Source organism: Miniopterus schreibersii, assembly GCF_964146895.1.
Source record: "Miniopterus schreibersii genome assembly, chromosome: 14".
NCBI classification, from domain to species: domain Eukaryota; kingdom Metazoa; phylum Chordata; class Mammalia; order Chiroptera; family Miniopteridae; genus Miniopterus; species Miniopterus schreibersii.
In genome coordinates, this window is record NC_138114.1 from 36,446,041 (window position 1) to 36,465,302 (window position 19,262).

Genomic DNA, 19,262 nt, shown 5'->3' on the forward strand with positions numbered 1-19,262 from the left:
ATATTTTCCTCTAGGGAATGGTTAGATTAAGAAGAGACTTTCATTTTTAACTTGTAATAATAATGTGTTACCTGTTTTGAAGAAAAGAAACGAAGAGGGCAACATTCATATTTTGAGGAGTGAATAAGAACAGGATTCTGAGATGCTAAGGGCAGGCTTCTGAATGTCAGGAGAAAATTTTCAAGAGCCCATGACACACAGAGCTTTGGGGGTAGGGGGGGACATGGACCAGGAGGCCCTGCTGACTCAATTGCTATTTATTGCACTGAAGGCTCAATATTTTGCTAAATTCACCTATAGAAAATTTCTGTTTGTTCATGTTTTAAAAATAATTTTTACTTATTTAAAAAGCAAATATCACACCTTAGCAAAAGGAAGAGAATTTCTTAACTCTTCAATGAGGTGCTTAACTCATTAAGCCTTTTGCTGGTAGAATTAGCTCTAGGACTAATTTCAGAAAGTCTTTTGAAATTATTAATAATAATTTAAGGAAATATTTATTATAAAAATTAATAATGCTAATTATAAAGACTAAAACTATACAGAAAGTTTAAGGATTCAACTCTGTTGTCTACAAGACCCAACTATATGCTGTCTATATCATATTTAATACTAGTTGTCACTAAGTGATAAAATTTAGGTGATTTTAATCAAATGTCTCCCTTTTACTCATTTGTACTCATAACTTTTGTAGTTCTCATTTTTGATGATAATAGTTTTTAAAAACTTTTCAGTTGTGCCTAGCTCATGATAAATCTGCAGTAAATATTTGTTAAAGATTGACTATTTGAGGAAAGCAGTACAAAAAACATCTTATAATTGCCATTCAGAGGTAAGACTTAATACCCTTGTATAGAATTTTCCAGGTTTTATTCATTAAAAAATTCATATAAAATAGTTTTTCGAAGATGGGATTTTTGTAACCTCTTCCTCTTTTCGTATCTTTTCTTTTCCCATCTTTCTTTCTCCCTGACTCTCCCATTAAAATTATAGAGACGATTAGCTACCAGCTGGCTCAGAAATGCATGTCAGCCGCAAAGTGACCCCTCTACTAGGGTCTGAAATATCAAAAATCCTGTGAATCGATTCAAGAGAGATTTCCAGGCAGCTTCACTAAGGGTACGGCCTTTTGGAAAGTGAGTCATCGCCCCTCTGTGCTGGACACTGCAAAACTCTGCATTTTCTCTTGCAGGCATTTTCAGCTTATTACTATGTGATGAAGTTTTTAAATGTCACATCACAGGAACCCCACTCTCTGAAACAGATGACTGACATGATGGAAGAGTTCTGCTCTCGGTCTTGGGAAGAGGTAAGACTAGAAACAGCAGCTGTTACTGTTGTTCTGTGCCCTTGACAGCATGGAGGAGGTGAGTCTTGCCCTTCAAGTCGTGCTGATTTGACCAAGATACAGCAAACATGTTAGGGAAGCCCGAAGGGGGCACTCAGAAATGAGTTCATTGGCATTTCTTGATGACTTGGCTTTCAGTGGCTTCAACAAAAAAGGTCTAGTTTTCCTCACCTGACGGGAAGTCTGGCAGCAGGCAGCTGCTGGCATGGGGTCAGCGGCTTGACTCTCTCAGCCATTACTTCTTCCGTTCTGTTGTTGTGCCTATTTTCTGATGGACACAAGACCTAGCTTCAGGGTTCACAGCTATGTTCAAGGTCAGAAGAAAGGTGGAGCCAGACATATCCATTCCTTTTTACAGGAAAGCAAAAACTATCCCAGAAGCTCCTTAGCAGTTTCTCTTATATCTCATTGGCCAGGACTGGCTGGGAGAACAGGGTGCAGGATTTTATGACTGGCTTAGAGCCTTAGATCCATCATGAGCTGCTTTTTGGAGCCGGGCACCTTGTCACCCACTCCCCTACCCAAACACCAAAATCAGTTTTATTAACAAGAAAGAGGGGCAATTCACAGAACCTGCCACAGATACCACTGCCCGGGTCCAAGATATCTCCTACTTAGTCATAAATCTGAAGTACAAACTTTTTCTTGTCTGAGGCACTGAGTCATTCAAGATTTGGCACTATTTGCTGAAAGTTTCCGGGAAGAAGAGAGCTATGGGGTCTACTATGATTAAAAAAGAAAAAAGAAAAAAAAGGCAGATAGAGGGGTTTGCTGTTTTAAAACAGCAAAACAGCAGCTGTTTTAAGTTGACACAGTTGCAAAAGGGAATGGTGCTTTCATTCTGAAAAAATGCAATTAATTAAAAATGGATGCTATTCTCATCTGCACTGACAAACGGGGAAGGAAGGTTGTGCAAGAGCCTGGAGGTTTGGAATTCTCCCTAAGTATTTAGTCTGAGTTAAAAAAAGAAAGGGTATTCAGGACTTTTTGAAAGACCTGCTCAAATATGCCCCAGCACCTTATGGTTCACAAAACAGTCAGGGGAGGCATTTTGCTGTTGGTGGTGGTCCGTGGAGGAAGATGAACACCTTGGAGTCGAGGAAATTTGACATCAGGCTGCCAAGAAAGCAGATTTAAGCTGCTCTTTGAAAAAATTATTTCTTATTCCGAGTGAAAGCTTTGTCAGGTTTTTCTTTCCTTACTCTCATCTACTGTTTATTTCCTCAGATTACATTAGGCTGGGAATCTTACAGTAAGCAGGCCTGTAGGTCTGCTCAGATAAGTCACATGAGGAATTGCTTAGAGGCTGAGACCCTGGAAGAAAGCTCAGAAAGGCCGGTATTTGGGAGAAATTCTGAAACATTTGGTGAGGGAGGGATGTGGGAATACAGGATAGATGGAGATGGAGTTGCCCATGGGTGAGACCCAGACCCTCACCCAGAGCCTAGAATGTTGAGATGGGTGTCATAACCCAGTGCTTTTTCTAACTGCGTTGCCCATCTGTATGGAAAGCATAGTTTTTTGTATGTCAGAGATTCTGTTACAGGGTAACTCTTTTCTTCTTTGCCTTCTAACTTCAACTTGAGGAAGGACCACTACCCCAGTGTGACTTTAGTTTGGGAATGTTCCTTCTATACAGCTCTGGCAGACAGAGAACTAACAATTGTTAAGCATATATTATGTGCTGAAAAGTGGGCTAGGTGCTCTATACATACTATAATAATGCTGTCTGGCCTTGTTTTGGCAGGGGAAGTAAAATGCAAAGGAGGGCAAACCATTGCTCCATTTGGAGAGCACATAGTATTGAGTCCACAAGCATTAACATGACCAATTCTGGGATGTAAAAGGTGAAGGGAATTAAGAAATACAACCTGTCTTAATGTAAAGTTCAGCACAGGTGATATAATCAATAATAATGTATGGTGTCACATGGGTGCTAGACTTGTTGGGGTGATCACTTTGTAAATTACATAAATGTATAATCACTATGTTGTACACCTGAAACTAATATAATATTTTATGTCAATTTTAACATTAAAAAGAATCCACCCATGATCAATTCTGGATGAACCAGGTAGACGCCTTTGGCTTCAATATTGCTGGCTAGTACCGTAATTAATCCTCAGCAAGTTAGACTGCATAGCCAATGTACGGTTTCCCAGAACGAGGAGGGGGATGGGAATGTTAAAGAATTAAGGGAAATTAGGCCAAAATGACATTCCCCCAAGGGATGGGCAAGGCAAGCCTTCAAGAACCTATCAGGTTGCAACAGTGGATTCTGGGAATTTTGTATCCCACGGGGGTTTTTTGACAGGCCTGCCAAGACTGCATCAAATGGGAGAAGAGGTATTTTGACAGAAGAAAAGTATAGTGTAGAAAGAAAGGGGTAGGGACCTGGACAGGCAAAGTCAATTGATGTCACACCAAGGTCTCAGGAGAACGTCATATGCAGAGGAGTTGATCAAAGAGTAATTTCAAAAACCGTAATAAAAAGGTTACAAGCTTGGTCACTTGAAGAATTCCATCAGATCAGGACAAGGCTGTCATGGAACTAGGTGTGGAATTTTTATTTTCCAGGGGTTGAGGGCTGGCAAGAGCCAAGTGAGAAACAGACTCCAGCCAGCAGTTAGGGCTTAGACATGGGATGTTCCTTGTGAAGGGAGAGAAATCTGAGCAAAAGCAGGGCAGGCAGGCAGCCAGGAGGTCCTACTTATAAAACTTCTGGCATAATTATTAGGATGTGCTTAACAAATGTTAGTTCTCTCTTCCTAGGGCTTGCAGGATGGAAGCCTAGCTCAGGGGCTGGGGAGCAGGGCAGAACTCAAGCTGAGCGAGGCCATAGAGGGGAGAAGGGGAGGGGAGCAAGCCGTGGGCATCTGGGTGTAAGCTCACAACAGCTAGGCAAGGTAACGGCCAGGGTTGGCAGGCAGTGCTAATAGCTTCCTCCAGGAGCTGGGTAAGTAAACACATGAAGGGCTCAACCCCTTTGCGTAACTCAGATGCAAAAAAAAAGAGGTCAGGTGAGGACAGAGGACAGGTGAGATGCTGGCACTTGTAGCGATCCTGAATAACATGCTTCCTAAACTGCGTTCCAAAGCTTTCAGACTTTACCATGTGCGTGACCACATTCTGTGTTGGCCATTCTCGCTGAGGATCAACAAGCTCACGGGAAGCTGATGCTGCTGGTCCAGAGATTAAACTGAGTGGCTCCTTGTGACACTATTTCCTTAAGATGCTTATGGAGGCCCTGAATCAGAGTCTGGTCAAGAGTGTCTAGAAAACTCAGATTAAACAAAGATTAATGGATTCCTTTCATGCAGTATTTTTCACACCTTTAATATGCTAATCTGATTGCAAAACTCAAGTTTTACAAGGGATGAAAGTGTTTCTGACCCACTAGACAACATAAGTGACTTTTTCCCTGGAGTACTTATTACAGAGGAAAAGTCCCCTAAGCAGACCCTAAACTACAAACCCCTGCACCCACTGAAGGAGCGCAGCACTGTTCCCAAAGCCCTCTGGAGAGGCCAGCTTTCGGGTCTGCATGAGCTGGGGCTTTTCCTCTCTTGATCAACTGGAAAAGAGCTTGGAGAGGTGCCTGTTGTACAAGTGTGATATTTCCTCCCCTTCACTTCTAGCTGAAGGAACATTTTGGTAACGTGAAGGAGAAGTACCTGAGTGAATACTGCTTTGCTGGAACCTACATTGTCGCTCTCCTTCAGAGCGGCTATCATTTCACGCCTGATTCCTGGGAGAAAATTCATTTCATGGACACGGTAATTTGGGAACTTGCTGGATTGGGGGAAGATTGGGTTGTTGTGACTGAAGCAGCTTTGGGCTTGAAAGAAGTAGGAGTCAACCTTCTTTTAGGTTTTGGCCTGAAGTCCTGTTATACACTTCACCTCTAACCCAAGCTGGCATTTTGTGCCAAACCCTCCTGGGTTTGTGGACCAGCCAGTTGTGGATATCCTATCTAAGGAGAGCTACCTGCACTTTTGGCTCTCCTTTCTGCTTACATAACAGTGACAAATTCCTTATAAAACAAAAAAGTGAGATATTAAAGTAACAATTTTAGTAGCCACGGTGATTCTGTGTGCGGACCTCAGCATCCATCCTCAAGGCCCCTTCCATGAATCTGGAAACGATGATCATGGTTTCTCATAAGGGGTGAAGGCTCTGTTGTCTGTAGCTTCAAGGTTGACCAATCTGAAAACTCAGCGTGAAGAAGGGGATGAGTGGCTGTGAATGGAGGTTTTTGCTTAGAAGCCAGGCTTAGTGTGAGCTTTGAAGAAAAAAGAAAGAAAAAGCAGCAGCAGCATCACTGCTGTGCTTTACCATAGCGCCACCTGCAGGTACCCAGGCACAGAGAAACATTTACATCCCCTGCATGGCTCCTGGGTGACTCATGTTTGAAAAATATCAACAGTATTTCTCTGCTTATGCCCATATTCAGTAATGGCAAAACAACTTACCCCCTTTATTAAATACAAAACAAAACATTGAGGCAGAGGACTGGAGCAGCCTTGAGGATACTAGTTTCATTACACTCTTGCCAAGACTGACCTTGCTAATTCAAATGCAAAATCTTCCCTCATTCTAATATCCCAGGCTTTCTTCCATTCCATCAGTTTATTTTGTCTGTTTGAGAGATGTGTCTATGTCAAATTTACAAGTGATTTATATTCTCTGAACTCCAATGAATGAGCCAGTACTTCTAAACCCTAAGTGATACCTCTAACTCTGGAGTCTTCCTTGACACACACATTTCCCCATAAGGGGAAATGGGCTTTTCACAAATTATGAATTCCCAGTATTGGTTAGGGGTTCAGAGAAAGGTACATTTCCACACGATATTGGCTGGAATATAAATTGGCACGACCTGCCTTGGCTGGTTTGGCTCAGTGGTTAGAGTGTCGGCCTGAGGTCCAAAGGATCATGGGTTTGATTCCTGGTCAAGGGCATGTACCTCGGTTGCAGGCCCAATCCCTGCCTCAATTGGGGAGCATGCAGGAGGCAATCAGTCGATGTGGATGTGTCTCTCTCACATTGATGTTTCTCTCTCACACCCCGTCCTTCCTCCCCTCTACTCTCTCTAAGGAAAGTCAATGGGAAAAATATCCTCGGGTGAGGATTACCTAAATCAATCAATCAATCAATCAGCACAACCTTTGGGGAGACTGTATTGGCAATATGTGTTAAGAGCCCTAAAATATGCACCTTATTTTATACAATTACTCCACTTCTAGGATTTATTAAGTAATGGATAAAGTGAGTAAAAATGAACATATAGGGCAGTTCATGCCAGTGATGATGTTACAGAAATTCCTTGAGACACAAGATGATTTTACAAGGTATTGTTAAGTGAGTAATTCTACATACAACTTAATTCCATTTTTTGGTAAGAAAAAAACCTCACAGAGAGGACTGGAAGAATGTGTCACAAAATGATAATAGCAACTTCTGAGTGGTGGATAGGTGGTTTTTATTCTTTTTAGGGTTATCCATACTTTCTAACTTTTCCACCATGACTGTGCACAACTCGTGTAATAAAAACATTTCCAAAATTATTTATTATTCATAGACTACTTGTATTCCAATAAGTTTTGAGGCAACTGGAAAATGTTCCTAGGAAGATGGCAGGGTCAGAGCATGTTTTGTCATTTAATAAAAATCCTTTCTCACGCATATGCAGTCTTCCAACTTTTGTAAAGACTGACTTGCTGGGATTATTCCCCATTTTTCCCTAGTTGAATAATAAAGTCTGGGTTTTATATGGGTGAAATTCCTGGTCCAGACACAGATGTAAAAGGCCAGGGACAATCATTCTTCTCTTACCTTCTGCCTGCCTTCTGTCACCTCCCACCTCCCTTTCCCACCCTGGACCCCTGACATTCACACATATAACAAAAGAATATAAATCTCCAAAGGCCTATTTAAATTCTTCTATTTAAGTTCTGCAGGAGAATAGGGCACGCTGTCATTAAGGTCCTCTCTGAATTTTGGAATATAGTAGTTAGGCTCCAAACTATCCTTCTTCATCACTTGCCCCTGCTCCATTCCCCCTACAACCAAATTCCCAGTTTAGAACGTAGAAGCAATCCCTGTAGAGAGCCAAATGTGGTGCTCTCCCCTTTCTGTTGCTCAGCGTTATGGGTGGGGTTGCATGAAAGCTCCCTTAATCCTCAGACCAGAATCAACAGATTTTCCTCACTGTTCGCAGATCCGGAATGCTGATGTGGGATGGACTTTGGGCTACATGCTGAACCTGACCAACATGATCCCAGCTGAGCAGCCGACGTCCACACCTCTCCCCCATTCCACCTATGTCTCCCTCATGGTCCTCTTCTCCCTGATCCTGGTCGCGCTGATGATCTTAGCCTTGATTATCTTTCACAATCCTTCATATTTCCGGAAAGACTTGGTATAGCAGGAGCAGCTGAAATCTGCTGGCTGGAGTGAGGAAAAAACTTGTCCAGGGAGCACTTTCCTTTACAGTAGTGTACAAGGTCATCTTCCTTGCTCACCAAGGCCAGTCTTGACCTGTATGAAGCTTCCTTGGCTTTGCTGAAGTCTTTCCTTGGAAAGTATTCACCACCTTCTGCCTCAAGAACTTCCTCGGCAGATGCTGTCTCTTGTGTCCCACTCTGACCCTTTCTTTTTTGTACTCTGTGCTCCTGTTGGTCTTAAAAACCTGCCATCTTTCATGATCTTTGCTTTAGAAAAGAACAATATTGGCTTTGTCCAGAAGAACAGAATCCTGACTCCTATGCTGGGAGGTTGTGCTGGCTAAAAGAAGAATCTCAGCTGTATTCTTAGACCCTTTCTCGTTTCCCATTTATTAAAGCCATACAATGCCTTTGGAGAGGGCAGACACATATCCCGTTTCCAGCCTGCCCTTGGCAGAGAATTTTCTAGACTGGGCAAATATGTCCTAGGACCAAAGAGTCTTGCAAGGGAATTTATATGCTTGTGCAGTTAATACAATACTCAATCCAATGTAAAACAGTACTGTGGATAAGTCACATATTCCTGGGTAATGCCAAAATGCTACAGAGTGGAACACCCAGGCCAGAGATTTTTAAAAAGCTGATGTACATATAGGCATTCAGATATCAGGGCATATACTACATGGTAGGTGTATACATATCAGGAAGAAAAACATAGTTACAATGCAGGGTTGGAAAAAGCATCCTCCACTGAATTTACTGGGGTTTTGTTTTTATTATAGTAAAATACATACAACATAAAATTCACCATTTTAACAGGTACAACTCAGTGGCACTGCATTCACAATGTTGTGCAACCAGCACCACTACCTAACTCCAGAATGTTTTCATCACCAAGAAATTGGCTGGAGACAAGACCATTCCTGGGTAGACTCAAACCACCAACCTTTCAAATAATAGGCAAATATATAACTAACTGCATCGCATGGATGCTACTGAGTTTCAAAACCATGCCATATCTTGTCCCAGGGTTTACTTTAGTGAGAGTTGCATTAGTGTAGTGTGACATGCCTTTTCCCTGTCATGGTATTTACACATCAAAATGTGCCAGGAACCAGATCTGAAAGTGATGCCACTCCTGTCACACAGGTATGTGTTCTGTTTACTTATTCCATGGAGTATTTTGTGGGAGAAGAGGCAGCTATGGACCTTGTCACGGAAATATGAAGAGGCCCGTACCTCCTTTCTTTAATGACTGGTCTGAGAGTTACCTTTTGAGCAGGATGGAGTGGTGAAGTGTTACTCTGACCTTGCCCCAGGGTCTCCATTTATGGCTCTGGGAAATGACTGTTGAGCTGATGTGGTGCAGGGTGGAGGGGAGGAGGAAAAGCTCTGCACAAACTAGAAGCCAAATATCCCTACATCTCTTGAGTAATCAAGTCATTTTTGACAACATGCAGGTGAATATAAGTGTAATAAAGCTGTGGTGTGTGACAGGAACATTTTCTTTCCTGACACCCACAGCTGAACTTGTTGTACCTTGACCAGGAATGAGAAGCCAAACTGGACATGTTTAACCTCTTTCTAGTTGTAGTTAGCTATACTGTTATAGCTAGTATTTACTGAGCATTTGTTGTGTACTATGCTCTGTGCCCAAGTGCATTACATTCGTTTTCTCATTTAATGATCACAGTAATCTGAAGGTAGGTACTACCATTCCACTTCATAGAAACAGCGAGGCTCAGAGAAGTTAAGTCACTTGCTCAAATGGCTGAGCTAAAGCCTGGCATGCACTTAACCATTATTTTCTCTCCCAAATATACTACTAGATGGTCTCCTTATAACTTCAAAGCATGCACTTAACTCTGCATGAGTACAGGGCTTATTGGCATGGTGGAAAGGGAAGTAGACAGATGAACTGTTTCCTGATGGACTGGGCATTTAATGTTGCTTTAAGTCCACAAAGGCTGCCATGGCAACACTGATACTGTTTATGTACTTTGTGTACATATGTGACATGTGATGCTTATCAATGATTCCCATACTCCTGGTTTCTTAATTATACTGCTTGCTCACTGCAAAGCAGTCAGAATCAAATAAATAGTTGATGATAATAATGAAAATAAAAGGCCATAAAAATAGAGCCAATAGCATTTCTTTTCTTCCTTATGTCTGAATATACAAAGCACTGTATATTGACCAGACACATGATCAATTCTGGTCCTACAAAAACCCACAATGGTGTTAAGTATTATTTCTATTTTACAAAAAAGGGTCACACAGACTAGTACATGGCAGAGCTGATACTCAAACTCATGTCTCTGCTCCAAGTTTATTGCTTTTTCTTTTCTAAACACTGCCCCTCAGCAAGTTGGAGTTAGAAGTCACAAATTTCCCTCTGTAAGCACTGACATCTTTTCTTATTCCATTTCTGTCTTATTGCCTGGATCAGAGAAAAAAATTTGTAAGGTATCTGGGAGCCAAACTCCACTTATTATAAATCTCAAATCATGGAGATGATCAGAAGGCACAACCTAATCTGTTGCAGGGAAAGAAGGTTTTTAGGCAGATCTAGGAATCTGCTTTTCACCATTCTGAATGAGGAAGGCCAAATAGATTACTATCAAATTATTTTAATGTTGGGTAACCCACTGGTTATTAATCATTACCATTCCTTCTTGCACCTTCACCCAAACTTGGTTCTGGTGACCCCATTCCGTTAGAAGGTGGGAAACTTTTTATTTTTATGAACCCAAAGGAGGAAAAATCAGAAGTGGTTACTTCTGTAGACAGAAGAATTGAATTAGGGTGTGTGTGTGTGGGGGGGGAGAGACAGAGAGAGAAAGGGAAATATAAAATGTTCACCTTAATAAGAAATATAAATTGTGATATAAATAAAAGTTTTTAAAAAGTATACTTTATTTTAATGTATCAGTCTAGACCTCTGTAAGAAAAATATGGTACAATCGAACTGAGTAACTATGGATGGCTTAATAAAATGACTACTATATCCAAAATATTAACATTTCAACATGTAGTTAATATAAAAATTATTAATGTTTATTTTTTCATATTAAGCTTTTGAAATATGTTGTGTGTATATTATACTTACCATACATCTTAGTCAAGACTAACTACATTTCAAGTACTCAACAGTCACATGTGACTAGCAGCTACCATACTGGACAGCACAGTTCTAAAAATACATTCAAAGCCAACAGGACATAGGTAATAGTCCTTTGACTTTGTCTTGAGGGTGTTTTGTTTCTTTTTAAAAAAACAGCTATAGTTACTATAACTTTCTTGCTATTATTTATTATATATGAAGTTTAACATTGTTCTTAAATTCTAGTCCTGTATTTCACTTTATTTTTCAGGTTTTGTTGCCTTTTTTGTGAAGGCAGAGATGCCTGCTATTCAGGCAAACATGCCTGACCTTTGGAAAATTCAATCTGGATTCAAAATTAATACAACTAATTCTGATGTTTATATTTTAGTCAAAATGTATATTTGAATATTAAAATAAAGTAAATCTCTTAATAGTTCACAAAGTTTACCATAAAATAGTAAAATCACTATTAAAATATATTCTCCTTTATTGTCAGTTTAAAAGATGAGCCAAATTTCATCCAAATTGGTCTGGTCCCTGTCTGATTCAGATTCTAATCGGTGTTATCTTGTTAAAACATGACAGCTGCTCCTAGTTAGCTGTGCTCATTAACCATATGTTTCAGTTTGTTAGTTTTAGTTTTAAAATTAATGATAACAACCTCAAAGTTTTAGTGGCTTACCATAATAAACATTGATTTTCTTGTTTATGGGTCTGCACGTCAGCTGGGTAGCTCTGTTATTAGGTGGTAGGTTCAGGCCTGCTACATGTGTCTCAGTGTCCTTGCCTGGTGGTTTCCTGAGCCATGTTCTCATGCTGAATGGCAGGGGCACAAAAGACTGAGAGAAAACATAGAATACCTCTTAAGGCCTTGGCCAGGATGGCCCGTCACTTCCATCCACATTCTACAGACCAAAATAAGTCATATGACCAAGCCCAACATTAGCAAGTTGGAAAAAGACTGGGAAGAATGGCCAAGTCATATGGCAAAGGACATGGATGATTAATTCTAACGCAGAGGAGTGAAGCACAGGGCCCAGGTTTCAATCTACCACAGTGTCTCATTAACTAAAATGTAAAGTGTGTTTTCTGTAAATTAATCTACTTATCTTCCCAAGGAATAATATTTTAAAAACATGTCATTACTTCCAAAACGTCATGGACCTACAGCTTCTTTCCACTGCCTTAGTCTGGGTGCTCTGGAAGCTCCCACGTTAGCCTCACATTCTAAAATGGCAGATTTTCTGAGAGACCATGCATCTATTTATTGTCCTTAGTTTATATGTTTAGGACCATGTATAGTTAAATACCCAAGTTTTTATTTACACATGAATCTAATACAACGAAACACAACTGGTTTTATTACAAGTATAATGGATTTTTAAAAAATGGGGACAGGGGTAACTTCACAAGCCTTCTCTTTAGAAAAGTGGCATTTAAGACTACATGTGATAAAAGCATTGCTATACCTTTTGCATTTCTCTATTTTAAATAAATTTATAAATTTAAATCAATGATACAATGATGGCATTATCAGCATCTGAGTTGACTTTTTGTTTTTATGCCCCTTTTGTGTGTATGTTGAATAGCAGTGCTCACCAGTGAACATGACAAGTGTGATACAGTGACCTAAGAAACAACATAACTCCTTATAATCTAAGAAGAAGGGAAGAAAGTCTTGGGAGCTAGGTAGGGAATAGAGTGTAGTTAGGATGACCTAAACTGAACTCTACTTTTCCTCCTAAACCTGTCCCTCCTCCTGCATTTTATCATAATTAATACTACCACTGCCTCAAGTAACCAGGATCAGAATCAACTTAATAGGACCTACCCATTTTGCCTTTGCAACATTTTTCATTTTGACTCCCCTTCCCAATCTTGTTATCACCCCAGTAAAGACCTGTTACCAGGAATGATGGTCTTGTTGCCAATCTATCACCGCCACATTAATCTTTATAAAAAGCAGACCTAATCACACTGCTCCCCAACTCAAACTGTTGGTGGTTTTCCGCTCCGCCATCCCAGTCTTTTGATCCGTGCCCGATTCTCCACCCACCACTGTTCAGGTGCTATTTTTTCAACTTGGAATACTTTGTCCCACCCTACCTTCAAAGTTCAGCTCAGATGCTCCTGCAGTGACGTCTTCTCCAAATCTCCAAGTCAGAACAAATTGCTTCTTCCCTTTGCTCCCACAGCCCTTTGTCTAGGTCCCCAGTAGAACACTGAGACCATTCAGTGTCTGGGTTATGCTCCCTGAGGGTGAGATATGTGACTCATTTCATTCGGAACAGTTGGGCTCAGGGGCATTTTAGGAGGAACCAGGTAACAGTCCTAGTTCATCTCCCTGTTTGCTGCTAGAGGGCTGGTCCATACCACTATTTGTGCATCAGTATCCTTATTTATGTTCTCTCTTGATAGGTCCACCCTCTTCTTCCAGCTTTTAAATTGTAATTTTTGCTTTTCATAAGTTTAAACCTACAACCTCTCTTTTAATAAATCTCTACTAAAATATACATTTGTGAGATAATTCTAGTAGGTTTTTAATGTAAATATTCAATAGTGTCTAGAAATAACTGTTTTTTGTGCTAAGGACCCCTCTTATCCAAATTGCTAATATGCCTGTTCTTAGGCCTGTTACTAGTGGGTAAGTTAAAAGGAAGAGGGCAGGAGGAATCCTGTGTTGGCTGTCATCTGCCTCTCCGCCTGCCCCCCCCCCCAACCCAAGGTCTCTTGGGTCTATCTAAATTTTTCTTCTAGGCCTCTCCAAGTGATCTGTATACCTCAGAGCTGTTGTAACACTGTCTACAGTAGCTGAAGAAGTTGGGGAAGTAAGAAAAACTAGGTAATTTAAAACAAAACTCCAACCTGAATTCTACTGAGTAGTTCAATGTAAGTCAATATTACCCTTTTATACTAAAAAGCATACTCCAGTTTCTCATAGGGTACTTGTAACCTTTACCCCACATTTGGTACCGAGTGACAAGATGGGAGAAAAAGGAAACCAATAAGGGGCCTTTTCTTTTACATTTCCTCTTCTGAATACTATAATTCTCCTAACCCAGACCATCATCAGTAAGAGAGAGACAGTCCTGAGGGGAGTGAGAGATTTTTATTGACCAACCTTGTCTCTTATGTTGTCCAACGGAAGACAGTGAGCTGGGGTTAGGATGTAGACTCATAATCATGGAATAGAGCTAAGTTAATCATGAACGAAATGAAACTTAAATTTCTGGCTTAACTGTTACCGACTGTTAGCCCCTGGAAACCCAGGTGCAGATGGACCAACTTTTCAACCTCAAACCATAAGGGAGAATTGAGTAATTTCAAAAGGTTATGACCAGGACCTGCAGAGATTGTATATAAACCCCGAATGCACGTGAATTCCGGAAACACTTGTTTTCTAGCACTGGAGATTAGCCAAAAATGAACACCTTGGTCCTGGTCCTTTGTTACCCAAATCCCAATTTCTTCTGGCGGCTGTCACTTATACTGGTGTTTATAAAAAATCCCTATGCTGCTGGGAAGGTCCACTGTTGACATAATTATAATCCTTTCTCTGTACATCATTTTGAAGATGCTGAGGTCTGGCATTCCCTATTTTAAGACTTTGAAAGTATTAAATTGGTTACACTAAGAGCAAGCCTCGGAAGGAAGAACTCTTATAACGCGACTCTTGGGGCACTCTTGGGAATGCCCCACGCGACGCACCTGAAATCAAAGAACCCCTCTGCCCGCCGAAGGGCAGAGACGGCGGGGGGCAGGGGCAGGGGGCGGGGTGCCCCGCGCGCCGGCGCCCCGCAGCTCCGCGCCCGCCCGCCGCTCGCCCTCCACGCGCGCCTCCCCGCGCGAGCGCCCGCTCCCCGTCGGCGGGCCGGGCGCGTCCTCCCCCGGGATGCCGGCGCACCCAGCGGCCCCGGGCCCGCCGGGACTCACCCCTTGGGGATAATGAACCCCAAGCGTGACGCGAGAGGTGCGAGGCCGCCACGCCTCCGGCCACCCCGCGCTCAGGCCTTTTCCAGAACAGACCCCCGGGGCGGCTGTGGCCGCTGGGGCACACACCCCGGTGGCGGGGGATCCAAGCCGGAGGCTCCCGCCCGGCTCCTCACCTCGAGGCGAGGCCCGGAGCGACCAAACCTGGCGCTTCCACTCCAGCCGCAAACCCAGGCGGCGTGTCAACCGGACCGAGCGCGGGGATTTGCTAAGGCGCACGCTCTGCGCACGCGCCGGACCGGGCTGGCGGCGGGGCCGCACCGCGCATGCTCCTTGACCGCCTTGGGGTCAAGCCGCGGGGGGCGAGCGCGGAAGGGGCGGTGGACGTCGGGGGAGCGGGTCCGCGGCCGTGAGGGGGCGGTTGGTGACCCCTAGTCTGCATTGGAAGGTCCGTTCTCCTTTCGCCGCCCAGACAAAGAAAAAGTGCGCTGGCCGTTCAGGTGGACGTCGTACTGCCGGTTAAAGCCCCCAACCCTTTTCTGTTAGACTCACCAGTATTTTGTGTGTTCTATGGAAGAAAACAAACAAACAAACAAACAAACACCCGGCAGGGGGCCCGCGTAACCAGGGCCGGGCCCGCACGGGCCTCTGGGACTTGTAGTCTCCAGAGCCTGGCCGTTCGCTGGCCGCGCTGGATCTGCATCAAGTCCTGGGCCCTTTACCTTGCGGGGGCCTGCTGTGCGTGGGACACCTAGTTAGGGTTGGTGGGGGGTAGGTGAGTGCTCGCCCAGCTCTCGCCCTGTCTTTAGGGTAAGCAGAAAGATGAACTTTGAAGATGGGATGTAATGAACAAAAATTACGAATGCGAAGGGCTTTTGGAGGTCACGGAGGTCGAGGGGGGAAAAAAACTTCCTGGAAGATGTGGGGTTTGAATCAGGCTTTTAAACGTATAATGCTGTATGTGAAGGGGTGGTTGGGAAAGTCAGAGGATGTAGGTGGCAAAGGTGAAGAAAGAGGTTGATCTGGCCGTAGTCGGAGGTTTACGTTGAAGACTCGGGCAGGGCTTGCTCGGGTGGGGCCGTGCGCGCGGGGCCTTTGGGCCTCACTTGCGGAAAGGGCCTCCGTTTTCAGTTTCTCTCCAAGGGAGACTAAGTACAGGCAAGGAGATGTATGTTCAGGATTAAATAAAAGGCCATCATAGGCCTTACCTGTGTCCAGGTTTCTGGACCTCATGGCTGGTGTTGCGCTATGAATTAGTAGTTTTAGAAATCCTGTAAAATAACTTGTGAGAGCAGCAAAATTACATTGCATTGTGTGTTATATGTCAACTTTTAAAAGATACTACGGTTTTTGTAACCTGTTTTGGCATTTATTTAATTTTCATGTACCAGAAGTCTCAAGAGAAGTGGATCCAAATCTTTCTTGACCTATAGGAGCTGGTATGGGGATTTAGGGCTTAGTACTGAGAGCAGGGGATGGTTTTAGTGCCTTTAGCTTTTAATTTAGTTTACATTGACTTATATATAAATTCACACATCAGAAAATCCTTTGTCGGGCCACTTGTTCCTAGTTTTTGATTTTAGAAAATAGGATCACTGTTAACAAAAGTATTAATTTTTAATCTTGTCAGGTAATGGAACACCTGGAAGTAATGATACTGTGAAATACTGCTGTGTTACACTTAACTAATTGTAGATTTTTTGTTTTGTTAAATTTCACGTTTTCCATATCCTAATACCAGTAAAGGGTAACTGATGCCATATATTTAATAAATTTTGATTTTGACAAAGTGTTATCCATTGCCTTAACTTCATCATAACTTTGTGTGGGACTTTCATTTTTTGGCATAGCTTCCCAATTCAAAAGAAGTCTGGAAAGGACATGATTTGAGAGACACTGCTATAACGGAGTTCAGAAAGGATTCACGTGCTAAAATAAAGATAAAATTGGATTTTGGACTGAATTCAGTTCTACCAAGGAAGGAAAGTAGATTAACACATTTGGAACAATTTCCAGTAGCAGCTGGGGGAAAACTAAAAAACAACAACAAATTTCTAGTTAGTTCATAATTAACCAAAGAAATACTACTCTATACCAGAATATGCATTTTATGACATTTCACACACTAGAGATTTTTCTGTAATTTTATTCTAACGCTCCTGAGACCAAATGGCATGTGACTGAAGTAATCAAGGTGACTGAATACTAAATTTACACACAACGTAAAGTAGACCTGAGGAATTTTCATTTGGGGAATCACCATAGTGATAAAGGCACTGCTGGATTTCTAAATGCTAAGCAAGAAAGGGCTGAATGAACTACTTGACTTTAATTCTCAGCCTTTCACTATGGACTGTTAGGTGGTCTGATACAAAAATAGTGAATCTTCAATTTTCTTATCTTTTAGAAAGAGCTTAAACTGCAAGAATTGTGAATTAGCAATATCCTTGAAGCGAAGATTGGGTTTCACTGTTGGAGGGAGTTTTCTAACATAGAAAGTTGAATTGCTGTAACAAGGTAAAAGTGTGAGTCATAATTCTTTCTTAATTTCACATGAGATTTTCAGTTTTCATCTACATCTTCAATTTTATCCTATATTTTGTTTATAATCATTTATCTTTTATCATTTATGGAATGATAAATGAACCAGTTTAGAAACATCTCCAGGTATGTAAAATTTTTTTTGATTAATAATTTTTTCTATAATAAGCTTTTCATTCGATAATTTATTATAATTTAACTATAGGCTTACCACTGCTAATGTTTTTCATAGATTAGCAGATAAAATTTGCAGGTGTAGGCATCAATAAACCAGGTATTGATTTTAAGTTCCTTTTAGAAGTCCTTGAAGAATGGAAAGTAAGTTCAAAATTTCTTTTCCCAACATCCTATTCCTGTTGTGTCTAATCTTTGTGTGTTGGTAGGAAGAATCTTAAAGGTGTTGATTCTTTTAAAAGAGTCATTAAATCAGTCTCTTAAATACCTTTTTTTACTGATTAAACAAAGAATTTAGCTAACTTAGACATGATCCTCTTCTATTCAGTATTTTTATTTATTTATTTTTTCCATTCAGTATTTATTTTTCTTTTGTTTTGTTAATTCTCACCCAAGAATATTTTTTCCATTTATTTTTTTAGAGAGAGTGAAAGGGAGGAAGGGGGACAGAGAGAGAGAGAGAGAGCTCGATGCAAGAGAGAGACATCGATCAGTTGCCTCCTGCATGTGCCAACAAGTAATCGAACCCAAGACCCTTTGGTACTCGGGGCCCATGCTCCAACCACTGAGCCACACTGGCCAGTGCTGTTCAGTATTTTTAATCACCTCTGGATCTCTCATCTGAACATCTCATAAGCATCCATAAGCAACACTGGAAAACTGAACTCATTAATCCTACCCCAACTACTTTCCTACTTTGACAATATTGAAATGTGGCTACTACCTCTCAGTTACTCAAGCCAAAAACCCGGGAATCCTTGGTTCTTTCCTTTGTTTTACACACGTAATTGCTCACCAAATCCTGTGAATTCTACCTCTTTTTTTCTTTGGTAATTCAAGAAATTACAAAATTAATGTATTAAAAATAGATTAATAGCATTTTAAGTGGATTATAAAATATATGAATATATATTTAATTTAAGTATAGATAGTATGCAATATTAGTTTCAGGTGTACACTATAGTGATTTGACATTTTTATATCTTTCAAAAAAGATTTTTTTAAATCCTCACCCCAGGATATATATTTTTTATTTTTAGAGAGAGAAAGGGATAGAGAGAGAGAGAGAGAGAGAGGGAGAGAGAGAGAAACATCAGTGTGAGAGAGAAACATCAATCAGTTGCCTCCCGTACATTCCCGGAACAGGGATCAAACCTGCAACCAGGTATGTGCCTTGACTGGAAATCAAACTCGCAACCTTTCGGTGTGTGGAACAGTGCTCCAACCAACTGAGCCACCCATCCAGAGTGACATTTTTATATCTTACAATGTGATCACCTCACTAATTCTAGTAATAAACAAATCTTTCTCCACTTTTCATTCCAATTTCCATTTTTTGATTCAGATCTCTAGCATCTCTCATCAGGACTCATAATAGCTTCTTAACCAATCTCCCTGCCTCCTGGGAATATGTTTTAATTAGATCTTGAGTAGGTTCCCACATATTTTAATTGAAGTTATTCCTAGTTATTTTGAAATATGTTTTATATTGCAATTATGAAGTGATCTTTTTCTGTTAGCATATAGGAAAGCTATTAACTTTGACATACTTTCTTTTATTCTGCCACTTAACAACTTTCTAATTATGTCTAAGCTTTTTTCAATGAGTGTCTTGGGTTTTCTATATATTAAAACCTATTTTCTACAGACAAGGATAATTTTGTCTTCTCCTTTCCAATAGTTATACCGCTCCTTTTACATGTCTTATTGCATT

At 41.3% G+C, this 19,262-nt stretch overlaps 1 protein-coding gene and 1 long non-coding RNA gene across 4 annotated transcripts in view; one reads left to right on the top strand and one right to left on the bottom strand.

Moving 5' to 3' along the window:
* Positions 1–11,589, top strand: part of ENTPD1 (ectonucleoside triphosphate diphosphohydrolase 1) — an 86,434-nt gene extending 74,845 nt beyond the window's left edge. The window contains exons 8-10 of the mRNA XM_081158449.1: positions 1,193–1,309; positions 4,987–5,124; positions 7,569–11,589. Coding sequence (XP_081014575.1) covers positions 1,193–1,309; positions 4,987–5,124; positions 7,569–7,775 — 462 coding nt within the window. The 3' untranslated portion in view covers positions 7,776–11,589. The remainder of the gene's footprint in view (positions 1–1,192; positions 1,310–4,986; positions 5,125–7,568) is intronic.
* Positions 1–15,088, bottom strand: part of LOC308567141 — a 30,423-nt gene extending 15,335 nt beyond the window's left edge. For 2 of the 3 annotated variants that reach the window (XR_014000269.1, XR_014000270.1), the window contains exons 1-2: positions 15,010–15,088; positions 11,586–11,742 (exon numbers count right to left, since the gene is read on the bottom strand). This is a non-coding gene — a long non-coding RNA (uncharacterized lncRNA). Of the gene's footprint in view, positions 1–5,449; positions 5,631–11,585; positions 11,743–15,009 lie in introns of those variants that run through there. The other variant, XR_014000271.1, reaches the window with a different exon arrangement.
* Between the last annotated feature and the right edge of the window lie 4,174 nt (positions 15,089–19,262).